The sequence below is a fragment of the Bidens hawaiensis genome, unplaced genomic scaffold (assembly GCF_021521415.1).
Source record: "Bidens hawaiensis isolate Kalapana, Puna unplaced genomic scaffold, B.hawaiensis_p1.1 tig00036431_1, whole genome shotgun sequence".
Lineage (NCBI taxonomy): Eukaryota > Viridiplantae > Streptophyta > Magnoliopsida > Asterales > Asteraceae > Bidens > Bidens hawaiensis.
The window spans coordinates 142,695-164,401 of record NW_027496371.1 but is presented as its reverse complement, the minus strand read 5'-3'; the positions used below and the strand labels follow the sequence as shown (position 1 = coordinate 164,401).

Below are 21,707 nucleotides of genomic sequence, written 5' to 3'. Positions count from 1 at the left end.
TTTTTCGGATCGGTTTTTTCGGTTTCTTGCCCCGTCCTAAACCTTAGGGACGATTTTAACAGTTTACTCCAGCTACTAAAACAAAACCGAATCACCTAGGATCCGGTTTTGATAATTTGTTTGCTTGTATTTTCGGTTCGGTTTTTAACCTCTTAAAACAACATTTTTTTACAATGGTATTGTTTTTGTCACATACATCATTCCTTCTATTAAATCATCTAACAAATTAACAATAAAGAGGCTCAAAAAACCAAACATAGATTTTTATTGATACACTAGTCATTTATAATGCCTAGATTTATAATGTACTCTTTATTCATCTCAAGCAATGTACTCTTATGAACCTCCACCTTCTTCCGGTTGCGGTGGTGCTGGTGGCGGAGGGTTTAGCAAACTCAAATCAACCGTCACACCACCGTGGATTGTCACCTGAACAGCCGTATCATAAGCCTTTGCCGATAACCTCAGCCCCTTAACCTGAGCCTTCAAAAACATATCATACGCCACCTTCGGTTTCCCATCGTTCACAAGCGCCTCGATTAACATCTCATACGACACCTCATTCGGTTCAACCTTCTCAACCTCCATTCGCTGAAACCACTCGTAAGCGGGACCACCCGCGTTATTCCTCGCACACGCGGTTATAATCGCATTAAAAGTTACCACACTCAACTCAACCCCCGAACCCGCCATTTCACGAATAATCGACTCCACAATATTAAACTTCCCCTGTGCTGCATGAACCGAGGCCATGATCGTGTACGCGTACGCGTTCGGTTCCACCCCCATTTTAACCATATGTTTCCAAACCCGAAGCGCTTCGTCGTAAAGTTTCCCCTTCTCCAAAACACTTAACAGCGCCCCGTAAGATATTATCGTCGGTTTTTCACCGTTTTCGATCATTCGAGTGAATATTTGAACCGCGGCCGACGCCTCGGAAGCTTTCGAACACGCGATCAAAACCGAGTTCCATTCTTTACTCCCGGGTTTCAACCCTTTTTCTTGCATTTTATCGAGTAACCGAACCCCCCATTTCCAAATCCCCTTTTTTCTCGCAGCGGTTAACAAAAAATTAAAATGCGAAACTATTAACTCATACGACATATTATTCGGTTTCGGTCCTTTATCGAGCAAATCCTCGTAGATTTCGAGCGCGGCCCACCATTTCTTAGCTTTACCGAGTAACCAAATCACATGGTTGCAAACCGATAAGCTGATATCCGACTCGTTTTCGCGTATCCGGTTATACAACTCTTTCGCAACCGTGTAATGCTCGTCACGGGTACACGCCCACATGAGCTTTTCGTGTTCGGACCGTCCCGTTTGTAAACCCGCCTGGTCCATACATGTTAACAGCCTCAACACTTTTTGACTCGAATCGTCACCGTTTACTAACCATCTTCGCATCACTTGGTAACATATTCGGACCACGAAATCCTCTAACTTCTTCGCCTCGGTTTCCCAATCTTCATTCTTATTATTATTATTATTATTATTAATTCCACCGATTTCGCCCTTTTCATAACTCTTTCTAAACCCGACATAAAACTCCAACGCCCCGAACCCGTCTTCCATCCGTCTATACGCCAATAACGCGGTGGAATACGAAGCGGGAGACGGCGACAACCCCTTCGTTTTAATCTCGTTAAAAATCTCTAAACCTTTCGTTTCGTCACCTTGCGCTAACGCGATCCCCATTAACGTGTTGTAAGTCACCACATTCGGTGACACACCGTTCGTAACCATGTCATTCATAATATCTTCCACATGATTAAACGCTTCGCCTTGTTTTATCGCACCGAGTACACTATTATATATAAACAGATTCGGTCCAGGCGTCTTCCGTTTCAGCCACTCGAAAACTGCCATAACCGCACCGACCCGTTTCTCCTTCCCAAAAGCCCGAATTATCGTACTGTAAACCTGAAGCGGAAGATCCGTATTCGTATTCTCACCGAGAACGGTTTCCACATCGTCTGCGGTTGTTGCAGCCCGTAAACTCAACGCTAACGCGCGTGTATCGACTCGTTTCGCTTTATTTTCACCGGGTTCAACGGAATCAATATTATTATTATTATTATTATTAACAATCTCATCTGATTTCAACTCAGTTTTACTCACAACTACTTGTTCTTCAAATGCTAAAGCTAACGGGACAACCGGCGAATCAAACGGGTTGCGATTCGACCCGAAAACCGGATAAATATTAACCTTGGAGCATCTGCAAACATATTGAGTTCTAAAACCTCTAAAACCCCTAAAAGCCCTATGATTTCTATTTAAATGAGGAGTGGATTTGTAATTTAATAAACAGTCAGTTTTTGATGGGGATACACTTAAACTTTGCATATTATTTTTTTTCACTAATTTATTGATATGATGATATCATGGTTTAATATTATACTTAGAGGATGAAATGAATATTGATATAAGGTTAGGTTTTGAAGTACCTTGAGATTGAGCAGAGGATATAATGATAATAATAATATTGAAAGTGTTAAAGAGGATTCAGTTTGATGTTGGATAGTTTGGTGATGTAGTTTAGTTTGTGTATGGTATGGTGTTTGCTGGCCAGTTTACAGCCTTTCAAATGGGCAGTATACAATGTATGTTAAATTTGAATAGAAAGATAATATAGCTTTATTTGAGAATCATATAAAAATAAAAATAATAATAATAATAATAATAATTTTGTATTGTTAGTTTACATGAATTTAACCAAAAGCCAATTAGTGTCTCCTGTTATTTTTTTTATGGGAGGTTGTAGATTCGAGTCTTATCTAGAGCAATTTGTACTAGGTTGAGCAAGTGTTTCTTTAGTTTTGGCTTTTCTTCTAAATGAGTAGGTCAGATAATCATGTTCTGCTCTTCAACAAAAGGATGATCTATTTGCTAGAGTGGTCCAGGTTCTACAAGTCTTTGGTGTTTAAAAGAAAAGGTTTAGATGTGTAGGATTTGTCACATATTGTGTTCTTTTGATAGTTGGACGTTAAATACATTCATTAACTTTAGTTATTAGCAATCCATTTGAGGATATTTTAGTCTTTTAATCATATATAGTAATAAAATTAAGATGTAAAAGATTATTTATATGAGGCTATGCGTTGTCAAGCAATGCGTAGGGCGCTTTTGATGGCACATAAGCACATTAACATTGGTTACAAAGTGTCGGAATGTTAATGTGGAGGCGTTTTTAAAGGGGTGATGACACAATAATCAAAGTGTGGGCTAGTTAAATAGAGAAAGAAAGAGACGGGATCCTCCATCAACCAATCAAACTTTTTTTTGTTTCTTTATATCCTCCCATCAACTGAATTTCTGGATTTTGATTCTTTATTTTAAATAATTTCTAAGAATTTAATAAATATGTAACTTAAATACTTTTGATCAAGTGTATAATAGTTGATTAGTTAACAATTAACAAAATTATATATACCTCAAAATCATTATTTCGGCTAACTTTCTTTCCGGTCTAAAATTTTCAAGCTTAAATAGCAAAAACCGAAAAAACCAAACCGAAACCAAATGGAAAACAGAAAATCAAAATCGAAACTGAACAATTTCAAAAATTCAAAAACCAAAGTTTTAGTTTTCTGTTTGGTTTTAACCCAAACCCATATCAAACCACAAAACACACACCACTACTAAAGTTAGATTATATTTTCCACTTTCTTAAAAATTACAAACCTTCAACCCAAAATAAATAAAAAAAGGTCATACATTATTACAAATTAAAAATAAAAAACATAATAATCCACCATTCATCAAAACATGTCACATATCACATTAACGTATTAACAATGTCCAGCCAATTACCATTCATCATCATATCATCATACTCACCTTATAGTTCATCTCCAAAAACTCCACTTAACAATAAAATCTCAAACTCTCTCAAACCCAACCTTGAATCCCAAAAACTCGTAAACTCGACATCATCGTAATCTTCCTCCGAAACACTCTTGTTCGCTACAATCGACGCAAGTTCACTCCCAAATTCCACGTTACCGTAACCACATTCATCAACCGTACCCTCACATTCATCACCATCATCATAACCTCCATCATTAGCCAAGTACTCAAAAGCCCCTTTAGCCAAAGTACTACGAATAAATTCAAAATCAAACTCAATCGATCTCATCTTCATAGTGCCCTTAGCCTTGTCTTTGGATTTACAAGCCGGGTGGACATGACACCCGTTGCAACGTGACTTAGCGCATTTTCCAGTGAATTTTGACTGGTTTGTTGGCTTAGTTGACACTTTGGCGAACACGCCGGCTAAAGAGATGGCATCAACAGTTTTAACGTGTCGGCGTTGAGGAAAGGGAGCCGGGAGGATTGCGTGGCTGCGAACGACGCCGTGTTGACGACCTTCTCTTCTCATTTCTGTGATGGTTTGGTTATTAGAGGATAATGATATTTTTAGGAATAGTTTTAGAGTGCTTTTATAGAGGACTTAAAAGATATAACTTGTGGTAGAAGTTAGTTTGCTTGCTTTAACATGTTAAGTGTTATACAATGTGGATGTTGTACTTGGTACACAAGTTAACTTATGACTACATATTTGAAAATAACAAAGTAGATTTATCATAATTTATCTATATAATCTCAGAAGCTTGCTAATATTTTATTGGATTTAAAATATAATTGGATTTATTAATTTGAATATTCTGGAATCTACTCATGTACATAATCTGTTAGTTATAAAATTTAAAACAAAAATATCGGTAATCAGTTATATGTTTGAATTAACCAATAGAGTGGATAATGTATGTATCAATTAATTTCACTCAAATATTAAGTATACTATTTACGGAATTTCTTTGACCAAGATTTGTTTATGCATAATTTTTTAACAAACTAATTACATATCTGGACTTCTCTAGTTTAAAAAAATATAAATAATAAATTGGTTTTGAATATTTTACTTTTTTTCTTTTACAGTCCTTTTTAATTACATAGCTTAATACAAATATAATAATCTAAGCTATGTCTAAAATACGTCAGCTATGAGCGTCTTACACTCGTGAAACTAAACTATGTGCTAGTTATATGGATATTCTAATGCGTATAGTGCATTAGACCATCACCGGTGTAAAATGCTAAATGCATTGAAAGACGTGTTTAATTCTGCCACGTCACATTTGCAAAAATATTCAAAAACATTCATTCTCTTTTCAACCGTATAAAGAATTTTACTAATACTTACAATTGTATAAATTTATTTGTTTATCTTAATTGATTATTTTAATTATATTTAATTATTGCTACACTTGGAATAAAATGAAAACAAATGAAAAATAACAATGAAATAAATATAGTGACAAATTGACTCGTGTTTATGGACCTGACCCTAGGTGATTTATCCACGACTAGAGTGAAGCATGGGTGAAACTAAATGGGCATGAACCGACTGATGTTGACAAATCAAGCAATGAGTAGTAGTTAGTGGTAAAACGTCACTTAAACCCAGAGATAGCTAGTTCTCCTCGGAATGCACAAGAGGTGATAAACGACCAATTTCCACAGTTCTCATTTTCGCTAGTAATAAGCTGACCTCTCTTCCTCAATATACAAGCTTTACGTTATTGCAACTTTTTGTTAAATTATAATATGTTTTATTTTATTTTATTAATGCCTGCATTGAATAATAACTAAATTGACCCCGTAGGCTGAGGAGCAAAAGGAGGTATCGGCTCAAGGAGGTGATTGCGTTTGATTAGCTGGTTAGTGAGGTAATAGATTACCAAGATGATAATCAGTAGCTAGTCCGAGATGTGGTCATCACTCCATTTGAATTTCCGAACAAAAGATAATTCAAGAAGCCCGAAAGGATCAAGACAAAGATGATTGAGCCAACTTGATATTTTAGTATTCAAGCCAAAAATAACTTTTGGATTTTTTTCTTTATTTCATTAGGCTAATGCCCTTAGTTAATCTTGAAGTTGTCGAGTTATTCACAATAAGATATTGACTATAGTCGAAAAGGTTTATCAATAAATTCATTCATCCACGATCCAGATATAGGTGGTAATCCATTGATTCAATTATGAATTAAAATACCACAACATATGTACATAGGAAGCAATCGCTTCAAATTGAATTCTCCCTAATACATCTATTCAATTAAAAATCCTTTGATTTCACGGATTCCTATTTCTCAATGATGTTCCATGATTAATACAATTGGTTGAATCCAGTGAAATCGTTTCATAGCGTTAGAGCTGCTATGTAGTTTTCGCTTGCCAAGGGTTCGAATCCCTCTCTTCCTAACATTCACGGCTTCACCTAATTTACCGATCTTACTAACCACAATAAAATAAATAGCAATGTTGTTCATATATAAAATAATGCATGAGACAAAAGATGTGCAGAAACAAATGGTCAAACACAAAAGTTAATAGGGGAATAACAAAAGAGTAGCAAATTAAGTCAACCAGATCAAAAATCACAAAGTAATATGATACAACATTAAAAATAAACAATAAAGGAGTACAATAATAATAGTATAAATTCAGAAAAATATATATTAAAAAAAACAGATGTAAACAAATGCCTGAAACTTTTAAGCCTTTTCTTGTCACCCTTTTGAAACTTGCAACAAAATGGCCAAATTCACTCTCTAGAGACAACCAACCCATTCCAAATTATATCTATTATATATAGATATAAGATATGCATATACACATTCTTGGCATTCAAATCATACATTTAAAAACCCAAAAAGATGGGTTTTAAATATGGTTTTTATTTAGCCAGTGATTACCTTATTAGGAAAAAGCATGGGTTGATTGGTGGCACCAGAACCAGATCTTTTCTCGGCAATTTCTTCTAGACGTTTCCATATCGCTTCACGTTTAGCCTTCATTTCTTCTTTTTTAGATTCGTCTTCTTGATACTTTTTCAAGCATTCCGCAAAGAGTTCAGGGTCAGCATCTGAGAAGATTTTTCTAACGTTTACAGTCAAACTTTTGACTGCTTGATTCCAGTGGGAATTTGCGTTTCTTTCTAGAGCAGGGAATATGATTGGTAGGATAACCTTGCGGTTTTGTTTTATTAGGTTGTCGATATGATCATTGTTCCATAGGAACAATGCTCTTTCAGCCACCTACATATTACAAGGAACGGTTAGTTTTTGTTCAATCAAGATTTGTGTTGTTCTGAAAGTTAGTGATGGCGAATTCGACCCATGTACTTATGAATGGGTTGATTTGGGCCTGTAAACAAGGTGCATGTTCAGTGAACCATTCGGCTGTAAGTTCGTTTATTTAATAAACAAATGCACATGAACAAAAAATTTAGTTCATTTAATTAAACGAACAAACATGAACACATGTTTCGTTCCTTCATTTACATTCGTGAGGTCTGCACATTTATGCTCATTTATGTTCGTTTTTCGGTTGTTTATGTCATTCGTTTGTGTCCGTGTACGTTCGTGAACTGTTCGTTTAGATTTTTAACGAGCAAGCACAAACATATTAATTTCCTAAAACATGCAAACATAATCAAAAAATTCGTTCGATTAATTGTTTGTGTTCGGTTATAGTTACATGAATGAACACGTGCATACACTCATTCGTGTTCGTACAGTTCATTTACAGGCCTAGGTTGATCTGTGTTATATTTTAACCCCCAACGGGTCAAACAAAAAATAATTTTAAAAAGGATTATAAGGGGATCAAAAGTCGCCAGAAGTGTAATTTGATGTACAAGACCTAAATCATTTCACTTAAAAAAAGACAATATAACTATTCAGATAATATAGCTTTTATCAGATTTAACATGTTTAGTGATTTATAAATAGTTATATTTTATTAGTACAAAAAGTGTTTTAAAATAACCCAATGAACCTGTTTTAACCCGAATCCGTTGTTTTTGCCTGCTCTACTTTAGAAAAGAATGGCGGCATGGCGTGTTGAAATGCACCAAATAAACTATACACAACATGAACCAGAATAACAAATTAAACAAAGCAGCAAAATTAGTTACCTGAAAGTGTGAACTGCTCAAACAGTTAGCAATCTGGCGAAACAAAGGCACCATACATCTTTGAAACTCAGGAGGCTGAGTTGCTTCTAATACTTCCTCAAGCTCACTCAAGAACATAACCTCCTTAGAACTGTTTGTGATTGGCCAATATTTTAGCAAACCTCTAATAACAGTATCAGCAAGTTTGCAGTCTTTTTCAACAAACTGAGTTATGCAGTAAGATAACTGCTGATGGTACATCGGTATGCATTTCGGTTTGTGAAGCGGTATTAACGCCCTAACAAGAAACAGCTTGTGTTCTTCCTTCAATGGCAAAGCAAAACCATTTATAATGCTGCCTAAAATCTCTAACAGCTCAGCAATCCCATTATGTTTTTCAGATTCAAAAATGAACCGAAAGAATATATTGTTGATTGCTTTTCTGATAAACGGTCTGTGCACCATAAACTTTCCATACATACGATGAAGTACAAATTTCAAGTACTCGCGTTCTCTTGGATCTTCAGAGTCAAACAAATCTAGCCACCTTAAAATAAAACCATGGTCAATGTACCTTTTAGCCAGCTTTGCATCTGTCTCTGGTGATGCTACAAATCTTAGAAAAAACTCATAAACTAACTGCAAATGAGGCCATGCGGGGTCCATTGAAGGTTCTTCTTCTTCACCATCAAAAGTTTCTAACATCTTGTTATCACGAGGCTGTGGTGTTAACCTTCTGAATATGTTTGCTGACACCATCTTAACAATTTCTTGCATAACAGTTTCTGAAAACTTCCCATTTGCAGAAGAAACATAATCCACAAGTTCAGTCAAAGTCTGTCTTTTGACCTCCTTTTCTTTCAAATTCTTTGTTGGGTCAGTGAAGTCAAACACAACACAACACAGGTTCAGTTTTCTGATAAACAGGTTTTGTTTTTCAGAATTTGGAACGTCTTTGAGGCTAGGTAAAGCCTCATATGTGGTGGAAATGACTGGATTGCCATTAAGCTTTGATGTTAAAGCATTATCAAACTTATTAGTACCGGTGTTTGAAGAAGGATTAAGACTTTGACCCTGACCACGATCAGATGCAGGACTTGAGCTGTTGGAACGATTAAGTGCTGCATCATTGTTGTTTCTTGAACTGGTTGATGTACTTGAAGATGAATTAGCGTTCCCTCCATCTCGATTATCGTTTGACTTATGTCCCTTCCGTGAAGGGATCCTATTAAGTATCTGTTTGATCATCACTTAACCGACAAATCGCAACACTCAGCACCAAAAATCCCCAAATTAAATTATTCTTAGAACCAAATATTTCTTTTAAATATCCAAAAACCGGTATGCTATGATTGCTATCACCTAAAAAGCATCATCAATAAGCCGTAGCCAGCTTCACAGAACCGAATGACAAGAAATAAAACCTAAATATGATCAAGCCAGAAACAGTCTTCTCCTGCAACCAAGCAAATTAAACAAAATCCATCTATCAGGTTACAAATACAGATCCGATAATGCAGAAACCCTATCTTAATTCAATAATATTACACAATTCATCGATCAATTCCACACATCACGAAAAAATAATGATACAATCCCATAATTGAAATTATTATCCTATTATCAATAATTCAGCACAAATATCCCCATATTAAATTATTCTTGTAATCAAATGTTTCTTGTAAATGCCAATACTGGTATACTATCACCTAAAAATATCATCAAAGAGCCATAACCGGCTTCATAGCACCCAAAACACCAGCGGTAAAAGTAAAACCTAAATATGATCAGGCCAATATCCAGCTATTAGGTTACATATATATAGATCCAATAATGTATAAACCCTATCTCAATTCAATAACATTACACAATTCAACGACCAATTCCACTCATCAAGAAAAAAAACAACGATGCAAGCCCTAACTGAAATTGTTATCCTATTATCAATAATTCAGCACAAAAATCCCCAAATTAAAATTATTCTTGGAATCAAACGTTTATTATAAATACCAAAAACTGGTATACTATCACCTAAAAAACATCATCAAAGAGCCATAACCGGCTTCATAGCACCCAAAACACCAGAGGTAATACCGTAAAAGTAAAACCTAAATATGATCAGACCAAAATCCAGATATTAGGTTACATTTATAGATCCAATAACGCATAAACCTTATCTTAATTCAATAATATTACACAATTCATCAATCAACTCCACTCATGGAGAAAAAAACAACAACGATACGAGCCCTAATTAAAATTATTATCCTACTATCAATAATTCAGCACAAAACCCCCCCAAATTAAATTATTCTTGGAATCAAATGTTTCTTATTAATACCAAAAACGGTATGCTATGACTGCTATCACCTAAAAACCATCATCAAAGAGCCACAGCCTGCTTCATAGATCCATCAGCACCGAATAACAGAAATAAAACCTAAATATAATCAAGCAATCAAATTAGACAAAATCAAGCTATTAGGTCACAAACACAGACCAAATTACGCATAAACCCTATCTCAATTTCAATAATATAACACAATCCATCGATCAATTCCACACATCAAGAAAAAATAACGATACAAACCCTAACTGAAATTATCATCCTATTATCAATAATTCAGCACAAAAATCCCCAAATTAAATTATTCTTGGAATCAAATGTTTCTTATAAATACCAAAAACCAGTATGCTATGATTGCTACCACCTAATAAACATCATCAACGAGCCGTAACCGGCTTCATAATCACCAAATAACAGAAACAAAACCTAAATATAATCAAGCTATCAAATTAGACAAAATCAAGTTATTAGCTTACAAATACACATCCAATAACGCATAAACCCTATCTCAATTCAACAATATCACACAATCCATCGATCAATTCCACACATCGAGATAAAAACAACAATACGAGCCCTGATTCAAATTATTAACCTATTATCAACAATTCATAACAGATTCAATTCGATCAACACACAACACGATCTAGAATCGATCTAGTACACGTATATAGCATTATTTGTATAAATTATTATAAAATTGACGGTAAATTATCGGAAAACAGATGAATCGAAACGATGAATGAAATTGTGCAGTGAATTAAAATAAATTGAGAGGATGATGAAGATTATGAAGATGATGATACTTACGTTACGTGAGGCGTTATTGAAGGAAGCAGATAACGAATAATAATAATACTAATAATATGATGAGAGAAAGAAAGAAAAAAGTCAAAAAGAATATAAAACTGCAAGTGAGAAAAAATTTCTGAATGAAAATTTGATTGCAAATTCAAGAGAGAGAAAATGAAAATGAATATGCGTTGGTTTGGTGACAAAAATAAAAAATCATTGTTAAGTTATTTAATGCTGCTATATAATAAATGATTAGGAAAGATTATAGAAGATTCTTGTCTTCTTCAAATATATCAAACTAGTTTTTCTACCCGGTTGTGTCGGGGCAGCTGACAAAACCTCATCAATGAAACATGTGTTTTGATAAAACTTGAGCGTTACAACGATCAGTTGACACGGATTCGGTCAGTTTCAAATTAAGAGACCGGAATTAAAACAAAATGGTCGGTAAAACTCGGGTGTTGCGGCGTGAATCGGTAAAACCTTAGTGTTGTTGGTCTTGGGATTGTGGCGGTAAGTCGAAACAAATTTAATTTGATTCAATTACGCTTGTTACGATACCGAAACTACAAAACAAAATAAAAAATACCAAAAAAACAAACTTTGTCCAATGTCGGGCCACCACTTGGACCAATAAGATGCTAGCGGCACCATACTTTCAATTTATATAAGATAATCAAAAAACTCACATGTTTATCAAAAATAAGTGTTCTAGCGGTATCCTGATGACTTTTTTTATGTAGAAAGTTGATCGTTTAAGTCTCGATTGTGACAAGATGTTGTGGGGTTTTCTTTGGAATTGGTGGCGTGTAGGATCACAAGTGTCGTATGTAATTACGGACGTGGATGGCCTTTTGTTAATGAATGTATGTTGGTGACTGGGTGTTTGGGCTTTATTGGTAGTTATACAAGATAAATAAAAACCCTCAAATGTTTATTTTATGGATTAAGGTTGGTTGATATATCATGCTAAAACTTTGTGTTTAATGAATCTACTCTCTTTTATTCATAATCACATCGTTCATTTTATCTGAAAATGAAACTACAATTCATGAATACTCATAGCGTACCGATGGAGTAATATCCACATATATTTGTACATATCTTTGTGTGTATCAAATATGAGTAATTTGTTACAAAAATTGATCACAAGTTTTGTTCACTTGTAAATAAGTTTATAATAAAATGAAAAATAATATATTTACCTCTAGAAGTTGGAGTTTATTTTTCTTTTTATTAGGAGGAATTATGAAACATAATTGATACTTGGATACTAAGAATAAAATATAATGATTCTTAGTGGCATCAGGTGAATTGAATCAAGATAATAACCATGCTGCTTTCATTCAAAGAAGTCAATTTTAGACTTAATTATTTGGGAAGTTGGTTCAAAGAGCCAAGACATTTTCTAATACATGCAATCCATACAGAGCATACTTTATCATAATAAATATAGGCCTTGTCATCATAATTAACATCCTAATCGTTTAATTATCAAATTAAATTATATATTATTTATATGTACTTATATAATAACCATAAGAATATGTTTCGAACCCACACAAACTAGGGGCCGCATAAAAATATAAAAGAGTAACAACAGGCACATAATTGTTTAAAATAGTAACATATCGTATTCATAGCAAATATGTATGACTATATTTTATTGTTATCACGGTTAAGAGCAGTGTTGTAAAAAACGTTAGTCGCTAGTCGAGCAGTGGGGTGGAGACTAGCGATTAATTGGGAGTAATAGGGATTAATCAGATCGGATTTTAATATATAATTTTCAGTTTTATATATACACACACATTTTTATATGTAATTTTCAGTTTTACACATACACAAACATATTTTGGCTGGAATCTCGATTGAAACCGCTGGTTTTTGATTGAATCTTGCACGAAACCACCGATTTTGGTCGGAATCTCGTCGGAAACCGCTGATTTTGGTCGGAATATTGTCAGAAATCGCCGATTTTGGCTGGATTTGTCGACTAGCTCAAAATTAATCAGTGAAAGGGGGGGCTAACGATTAATCGAGGATTAATCAGTGACTAGTCGAGGATTTTTGCAACACTGGTTAAGAGTATAGCTCACATTTTACATTTAACTATTTAGAAGTTAGCATCAACAATCCCCCTGCCAAACACACAACCTTTGTATCCTACACTAACAATGTATTGACCCATTAACCAACCCGGCCCGTTCCATTTACTCCTCCAAATAGGGCTGTAAACGAACCGAGTGAACACGAACAAGGCCTTGTTCATGTTCGTTCGTTAAGAAAATATTGTGTTCACAAACGGTTCACGAACACTTACCCAACGAGATTTTTTGTTCGTGTTCGTTCATTAAGGAAATTAATGTGTTCACGAACACAAACGAACACAAATAAAATCGGTAAAGGCTAGAGAATAAGACCGATTTATTCATCAATGTGAATATTGAAAGCCTGTAAATGAATCGAATGAACACGAACAAGGGCATATTTGTGTTCGTTCATTTAACTTTATAATTAATCAAATAAATATTTATGTTCATGTGCGTTTATTTAAAAATGGACATTTGTGTTCATTTATGTTCCTTTGTTTAAAATCTAAACAAACATAACTAAACAAAGATAAACGAACATAAATAAGCATATATGAACCAATGTGAATGAACACAAACAAACTTAAATGAAAACACATAAACGAACACAAATTAACAAATGTATAACCTTTAATTAAGCAAATGACATATCCAGATAATATTTAATTATTTTCTATTAATACATAAACGAACGTTGATGAACATAAATGAACGAACGGAATATGTGTTCGTGTCCGTTCGTTTAATTAAACAAACACAAATTTTGTGTTCATGTTCGTTCGTTTATTAAATAAACGAACATTAACGAACTTCCCGCCGAACGGTTCATGAACTGTTCAACGAACGTTCGGTTCGCTTACAGGCGTACCTCCAAACAACCTGTTAAGAGTATAGCTCACATTTTACATTTAACTATTTAGAAGTTAGCATCAACAATCCCCCTACCAAACACACAACCTTTGTATCCTACACTAACAATGTATTGACCCATTAACCAACCCGGCCCGTTCCTAAACAACCAGTGTTAAATGTACAAACAACAAGGCTTCAAAAACCAGACGAGGACACAAGATGCGAGGAAACTAAGCACAAAAGAAGGCAGTGTGACATAACTTCATAAACAATTAACGACGGAAAAAAAAAACAAGTAATAAGAATGGAATATCATTTCTCTTCTTTTACACTTCAACATTGACTTCTAGCATGACCCAACTAAAGAATCAACCAAATTTTACAACTCCAGTCCTCACCAAAAGCATCATTCCCATGTTTAGCAGTTGGTCAACGACAGTTGGCTGACTTTTACAATGCCTACCATCCTTACAAACATGTACCGATAAGGCGATAACTACCGTGTGTATTATACGAGCGATATGCCCATACCAGATACCCAGATCCAACCATGACGGTGACATTGCTAACGTGAACCAATTGACGGATGCATCAAACATATAAGCATCATTTATGTCCAAATGATTAGAGAGATTAATAACATCACAACCCAAAACTAGACCAATTATAGAAACTACTATCTTGTCAACAAATACAACACCAGCAACCTCGTTCAAATGTCCTATTAATGCTCCATTAACGCTGCTTCGGTTTCTGATAGAGGCGCTGCAAATAAAAATAGGAGAATTCTTATGAGATAATGAGAATAATGTTTATTCAAAATTATTTAGGAATTGATGGTTTAAACAAGGATAAGGAAAACGATATTCATATCCCATTTAATATAACTTGCTATCATATCTCATTAGCAAAAGAATGTGACATGCAGTAGGATGCATTGGTTGAATCAACACAACACAAAGATATCATAATGTTAAATATAACATGCAAAATTGGCAGGCCATAACACATTTTTGCCCATTTTGAAATATGTATAATATATAAACATCTTTATATATTGGGATAATGTACGGCCATACATTAAAACCACTTTATAAGCCACAAATATAGTGATATATAAGGTTTCATGTATGCTGATTTCTAAAAGAAAACACTGATGACAGATTCAAAATTAAAAGACAAAAATACCCTTTGATGAGGTGTCAACATGTTATAGGTTAAGCTAACACCTTTATGTATATCGTTTCATTTTACAATACTTCTTCATGTTTTCAGCCAGAACTTGGTATAAAGGAAACCGTATTCATACATGGGTGGCCTTCACATACAACAATAATAATCCAATCTTTTCATAAATAATTTAAAATGTGTGCATTTGCAACTAAATTGAAAACGACAATGGTTTAAGGATAAGGGCATTTTGGTCATTTTACTTGCTATAAAACTATATATAAACATTGAAGGAAAAACATACCAAGTAAATCCTCAAATGCCTCAGCAGATAGAGATTCATCCATTAGGAAAGGAGGTGAAAAAACTTGATCATGAGTTTCCTCCACATCATAAAACGATAACCGTCCTTCAGATTCTGCGTAACTTGAAGCAGCAGCAGACATAAAGGCATTTACACCATCATATTCATTCACCATATCCAGTGATTCATTATATTTCATCACGTCTGAAACACGGTTATCCACTGAAGAACTGCTCAATTCAGATGCAAACAACTGTTTACTTCTCAATGAAGGCGGTTTCCTTTCTGGGCCCACACGAGAAAACCCAGTTCCCGAAAGAGGAACAAAGTAATGTTCAGATCCATCATCAGATTGATTATCTTGTAATTGGCTAGTATCGGAGGTGTGTGATGACATAGCCGCTTCTCTCACAGATTTCTTTAGGTTACGAATATAATCATTCTCATTATCTGCAAAACATAAAATTTGGAATTAAAATCTACAAATAGGGGTGTAAACAAGACAAGCCACTTGTGAGCACCTCAAGATCAGCTCGTTAAAGCTGAAAATCAACCCGAGGTGAGCTTGAACCTAAAGCTTGTTTAGAAAATTAGCCCAAGCCCGAGCTTCAGTTATGGTTCAAGTTGGCCCGCAAGCCTAAACAAGCCTATTAATTAAATAATCTTTATTAAACACAAAATTATATATTTGTTATTATTATTTATGTAATTATGAAAAAAAATAACTAAATAATATACATTAGATAAATATAAAAATTATAATTAAAAGATATATATTAATTAAATAAAATGTGTGTAATTAAATAAATGAGCCAAGCCCCAACTTAAACAACTACTCGCAAGCCAAGCTCGGGTTTTAGAAATAGAGCTCGAAACAACCAGAGCTCAAGCTTTAGAAATAAAACAGGAAAGAAGCCATGCTCAAGCTTTAGAAATATAGCTCAAAACGAGCCGAGCTCGAGCTTTAGATTAAAAGCTCAAAACGAGCTGAGCTCGAGCTTTAAAAAGGGAGGTCGAAACAAGCCTAGCTACAAGACTCAGCTCAGCTCAGCTCAGCTCAGCTCAGCTCGTTAACACAGTCCCTAACTACAAACAAGACTCAGCTCAGCTCAGCTCAGCTCGTTAACACAGTCCCTAACTACAAACTAATTAAAGCTTCAAAATAAAAAATAATAATAAATAAATAAAAAGAACCATATCTAACCTGTTTGTGGTGTATTTACTTGGTTATTTGATACAGTTTGTTCACGAGGCAATCTTTCAGAAACATTTTCTAAGTGGTTAGCATTAGATTGAGCCTGTCTCTTGTAGAAATTCCCACTTTTTGCAGTTGAATTTGGTGTCAAACTAAATAGAGGTGGTAGCTTTAAAGCAGCAGGGCTAGATGAAACTTTATCAATGTGGACTGACGATAGCCTTGAAGTAACATCTGTGACATCATCACTGCTACTTTCCTACACATTACAGGTACAATTAGAGTATTTGATAACAAAAAAATGCATGTGTTGTAAAATGAGTTAAAAAGATAACTACCATTGTGCTTCCTGTGCTTTGTGCTTGAACAGGTGAGGTGGATCTGCCATTGTGATGTGGCACTTGAGGAAGCTTTGCGGAGACATTGTTGACTTCCTCGGTCAACTCTGATATTGAATTTTGTATAACTGGTGCAACTCCTTTCAATTGATTAACAAGAACCTGCACAAAAAGAATGTAAACAAGCCCTAATCCGCTTATACTTGTATAAATGTATTTAACTCTTAATACATAACATCATGCCAAATTTTCTGAAAGAAAAAGATAAATGTAAAATATAAATCATAGATGAAGGTTATAACATGCCTGTATACTAGCTAAATGTTGTCGGTGTTCAGCAAGTGCTGAAGCTAATGACTCAGCATGACCGCTTGTACCACCGTCATTTGCACTTCTCAGAAGATCAGGACCTTCACCATCATTTGCTTTAGCCTATTATAAATGTCAATCATTACAGTATCAGATTATCAAATATTACTGTTTTCTCAGAACAAATAAAAACAAAAAAGCTTAAAAACAGTATCAGATATATACCAGGTGAAGTGACTGTTTATGTATACGTTGTAGTGCATGTGTCCACCGCCTTAACACTTCTGCAATATCAACTGTGGGCTGACCTCTTCCACTTCTATCAGTTTTTTCATCTGAAGAATTTACATTATCTTTCATGTTTTCTCTATTTAATTTCAGTTGTGTCCTATCTGTTTGTTCTTTATTTGAATCACCAGAAGAAAGTTGAGTACTTTCATCCATAGCTGCAAGAAGTGATGAACCCGAAATACGGTATCTGACAAACAAACATATAATATCATTCAAATACAAGAACAGTACCACAAACAGACATAAATGAGTGACATATAATATATGATTCTAGATATAAATACCGATGCTCCCGATGTGCTATCAAATCCTCAATTGGACCAGAGGCAAGAACTTCATGTTGACCTACATCAGAATATTACAGAAATTAAACTTAAAGAACACATGAATGTTACAAAGTAATATATAGAAAGTCAATTATTTCACATCTACAGGTGTAACATCATCATGCAAATGATACTTAAGCATAAGCCACATGAGATTAACCTATCATAACCATAATAAATAGTAATGAAAACCGCAGCGCTTTGGTGCCTAAGCTCAAATTTAGAACGAGGCGTTCATTTGGCGCCTAATTTGACTGAAGTCGCAAATATAGGAGAAAAATAGGCAACTGAATATTTTTTTGATTTTTTTTTATTTTCCTTGATTTTATTTGATCTATCTCTTAAAACAATTTACCTAAATTTATGAGATTAACAAAATTAACTCTATTATATCTCACCTTTGGTTATTGCTATCACATAGCAATAATACGATTACAGAGGCTACCAGAAGAAAAGAGGTCAGTAAAATTTATTTGTTTTTTAACTTTTGTTTTGATTATGTTGTTAATTCTGTTAAGATTCATGAAAAATATGCTTTGTTTTAACCTGCTTACTAAAGCTATAGTTACTACTTTATGAATTTTTGCTTTCGAGTATGAACAATTTGGTTATTTTGTATTTTCATATGATTTTGGTACTATGGTTGAGGATTATGCTTTTAAAATGATTTGGTATTTGAATAAACTGTTGTTTGCCATTACAAATTTGTTTGTGATTTTTGCTTTTTTTTTCTCAGACCCACGCTTTTTTTGCGCCTAGAAGATGTCTATGCGCCTTAAGTGCACCTATCGCATTTAATAACTATGCGACCATAAATTAAATCAACCCACGTACTTTTTCGAGATAATAAAGAATCCCACAAACGAGTAGCTCTCTGAACAAGATGAGAATTCTGACTTGAGTTAGATACAAGTTCATCCCACGGTTCACCTTCCATCTTCACTTTGTTCCTCAGGTCATGTAACTTCTCCAATTCTTGCTGCAAATATGCCTGAACTTCAAAAGTTCCAAACAAAAACAAAATGTGTGCATTAAAATAACTGTACATAATCTTCAATTATTCTTTGTATGCAAGGTGAAGTATAAGAACTGTCGCAATTACCTCTTCAGCACAAAGACCACGATACTCTGCTGTCATTTCATGAGCCAAATTTGACCACATAGCCTGTCTTTGCACTGCTGTCTCAGCATTTTTCAGAAACCGTCTTCTCTCTAAAGCTATTCTAGCCTGTTTAATAACCAAACAAATTGATAAATCCATTTCAACACCCCTGAAAATCTAATAAATTTTATCTGTGTAAACTTTAAAAAAAACAAGATCTTAGCAGTTTAGCATTGACATTTGACAGACTACAGATATGACACATAAATACCTATGTTTTCTAATATCAAGATATACGTTTATAACTTATCATATGTTGTAAGAATGACAACACAAGTACAACTACAATGTACCTTTGTTACAGGAAGAAGTGTAGCAGCGTGCGAGAACGCAACATCAGTCAGCGAAGCAGGAAGCGGATTCGAAGCCACGTCCGCCGCATACGTCCGTCTATGAACTTCTTGTAAAGCATGCAACGAAAGCTGCCACAACAGCTCCACAAATCTACATTCACCAATTTACTCATCAACACAACTACATTCACAACACACATACATAATAATAATAAATCCAATTCAACACAAACCTCGGTCCACAACACGTCGCCAACGACGAAACCCTAGAATTACTCCTCGGAAGCGCACCTTGCGATTCGAGCTCACTAATTATGCTTTGCACAACCTAACAACAACCAAATCCCCAATTATCAACATCTAACACCAAAAACCTAATGCTCAAACCCTAATTCCTTTACCAATACCTTTCGGAAATCACGAGACTGAGTCGAATCGAAAATCGGCCACACTTTATCAAACTCCTGAACCACAATAACAACAACCGATCTCAATTTCAAATAACAAGCATAAACGGTTACAGATCGTAAGTAATTATTAATGATTAATGAGAAGGTACTTTTGGACCACGGAGAGATGATAATATGAAGTATAGAAGCTGTTCGCCTAATTTAGGGTTAGAGTGACGGAATAACCCGACCCGAGGGGTACCGGAGTTGGATCCGAGACCGATGATGGATGGATCAAGGCCTAATAATAAGCAGTTGGTGTACATCGCACTCTCCAGCTCGGTTTCTCTTTCCTTCTCTCGGTCCATCGTCATCAACCATAAGGTTTCGTATTGGTTTCTGGAAATGTGATGTATAGATACAGATAGATATATGTTATTATTATTATTATTATTATTATATAAACAATTTCTCTCTCGATTGATTTATCTTTCTGTATTGATGTCTTTCTCTCTCGATTTGATTTTGGTTATGGTTAAGTTTAGTTACAAATCAGGTCCTTTAGGAAATGGGAAGTGTTTAGGTTGTGGTCATGGGGTTTGGAGTGTGTTTGAAATTTGAAAAAGTTCACGGTGGGACTGGTTGTTACTATGTTTAGAACTTAGATACATGTGTATTATACGGGTTAAGTAAATGTTTTGACCTTTTTATACTCATTATTGTTATTTAATCGGGAGAGACGGTCTTTTCAAATGTAGTGTGGTGGTACAACACCTTGGAGAGGGCGTGATTGGCTTAATAAAAGAAGACCATAATTTTTGTGATCTCTGATTCAATCTTGAGGGAGTATGGGTTTTACTACTAGTGAGTCTTCAGGCGTGGTGAGTTGTCTCTGAAACTGAAGATAACTAAAAGTCTAAAAGGCGCTTAAGTGTTCTATATAGATGGGTTGGGCCAGCTGGCGGTGACAGTTTAACATTGGGTCAACTCGTACGGAGTACTTATGCAATTCTCTGTTTGTTTGGCCGTTTAAAAAGAAAAAGAAGGGAGATACGTGAAATTAAAATCTATTTCATCTGAAATAGATACGTGACATTCAATATTTAATATGAGAAAAGAATGAGAAAACCAAATTTTAGGTGACTTACAAAGCTGAAATGTGTCTCTTTATTTTTATTTATTAAGGCATCCGTAGTAGAGCGTTTTTTTTTGTTCAAAATGTCCAAACAAGATAACGCATATAGGTGTTTTCGATCAATTTTTTTCTTGCCCATTTTTCCCATGACGTTATCTGGAGCTAAAGGTTTGTCAATCAAGCGATCTTATTTATTTTTATTTTTATTTTTTATTATTTGATTAATTAAAAGAATACGATATATTACAAAAAGCATTGATCATCACGTAAATCTAGAAAAAACTCTCGTATTTACGTGGCGTTGACGTGACATGAAAATGAAACATTTTTAGCTCCTTCACTATAAACGCCCTTATATAAAAATAATTTAGAAGATAGATGTATATGTTTGTATATTCTATAATCTCCTTCCCACTCTTGCTTAGATTTCATTTTGGCTTTGGCTTTGGCTTTGGCTTTGGCTTAAGAAGATCTGGTTATGTTTCATTACAATTTACAGTTTACAATTTACAAATCAGGTCCTTGGTAAATGGAGGACATTACAAAGTGGTCAAGGGATTTAAAGTGCTTTTGAAATTTGAAAATGTTTATGGTGGGACCGGTTGTTACATAAGGTTTGTCACGTTTGTTTGTTCCGAATGGATTAAGATTTAAAAAATAAGACTGCATTGCTCTAACATGCGCCGGGTGGTAGTAGTTTAACGGTAGTTGCCGGCCACCTTCGAATATTTTATGTGCGA

At 34.7% G+C, this 21,707-nt stretch overlaps 3 protein-coding genes across 6 annotated transcripts; all 3 read right to left on the bottom strand.

The window, feature by feature from the left end:
- Positions 1-316: 316 nt before the first annotated feature.
- Positions 317-2,523, bottom strand: LOC143588536 (protein LOW PHOTOSYNTHETIC EFFICIENCY 1, chloroplastic-like). The gene has a single exon (XM_077069515.1). The coding sequence runs from the start codon at positions 2,347-2,349 to the stop codon at positions 337-339; it is 2,013 nt and encodes a 670-aa protein (XP_076925630.1). The 5' UTR covers positions 2,350-2,523; the 3' UTR covers positions 317-336.
- A 3,895-nt stretch (positions 2,524-6,418) lies between these two features.
- Positions 6,419-11,285, bottom strand: LOC143588535 (serine/threonine protein phosphatase 2A 57 kDa regulatory subunit B' theta isoform-like). 4 transcript variants are annotated; one of them, XM_077069510.1, is made up of 3 exons: positions 11,126-11,285; positions 7,990-9,424; positions 6,419-7,108 (listed from the first exon to the last, which is right to left on the bottom strand). In XM_077069510.1, exons 2-3 carry the CDS (start codon positions 9,214-9,216, stop codon positions 6,752-6,754), a joined length of 1,584 nt encoding a protein of 527 aa, XP_076925625.1. In that variant the 5' UTR covers positions 9,217-9,424; positions 11,126-11,285; the 3' UTR covers positions 6,419-6,751. The 4 variants fall into 4 exon arrangements, with proteins under 4 accessions (XP_076925625.1, XP_076925626.1, XP_076925628.1 ...); XM_077069511.1 differs by lacking the exon at positions 11,126-11,285 and adding an exon at positions 10,339-10,428; XM_077069513.1 differs by lacking the exon at positions 11,126-11,285 and adding an exon at positions 10,310-10,328.
- A 3,018-nt stretch (positions 11,286-14,303) lies between these two features.
- Positions 14,304-20,391, bottom strand: LOC143588534 (AUGMIN subunit 6-like). Its single transcript, XM_077069509.1, has 13 exons — positions 20,003-20,391; positions 19,851-19,907; positions 19,677-19,771; positions 19,444-19,594; positions 19,091-19,216; positions 18,823-18,979; positions 17,947-18,007; positions 17,597-17,849; positions 17,369-17,494; positions 17,063-17,224; positions 16,734-16,983; positions 15,530-15,979; positions 14,304-14,820 (listed from the first exon to the last, which is right to left on the bottom strand). Exons 1-13 carry the CDS (start codon positions 20,204-20,206, stop codon positions 14,780-14,782), a joined length of 2,133 nt encoding a protein of 710 aa, XP_076925624.1. The 5' UTR covers positions 20,207-20,391; the 3' UTR covers positions 14,304-14,779.
- Positions 20,392-21,707: the final 1,316 nt, after the last annotated feature.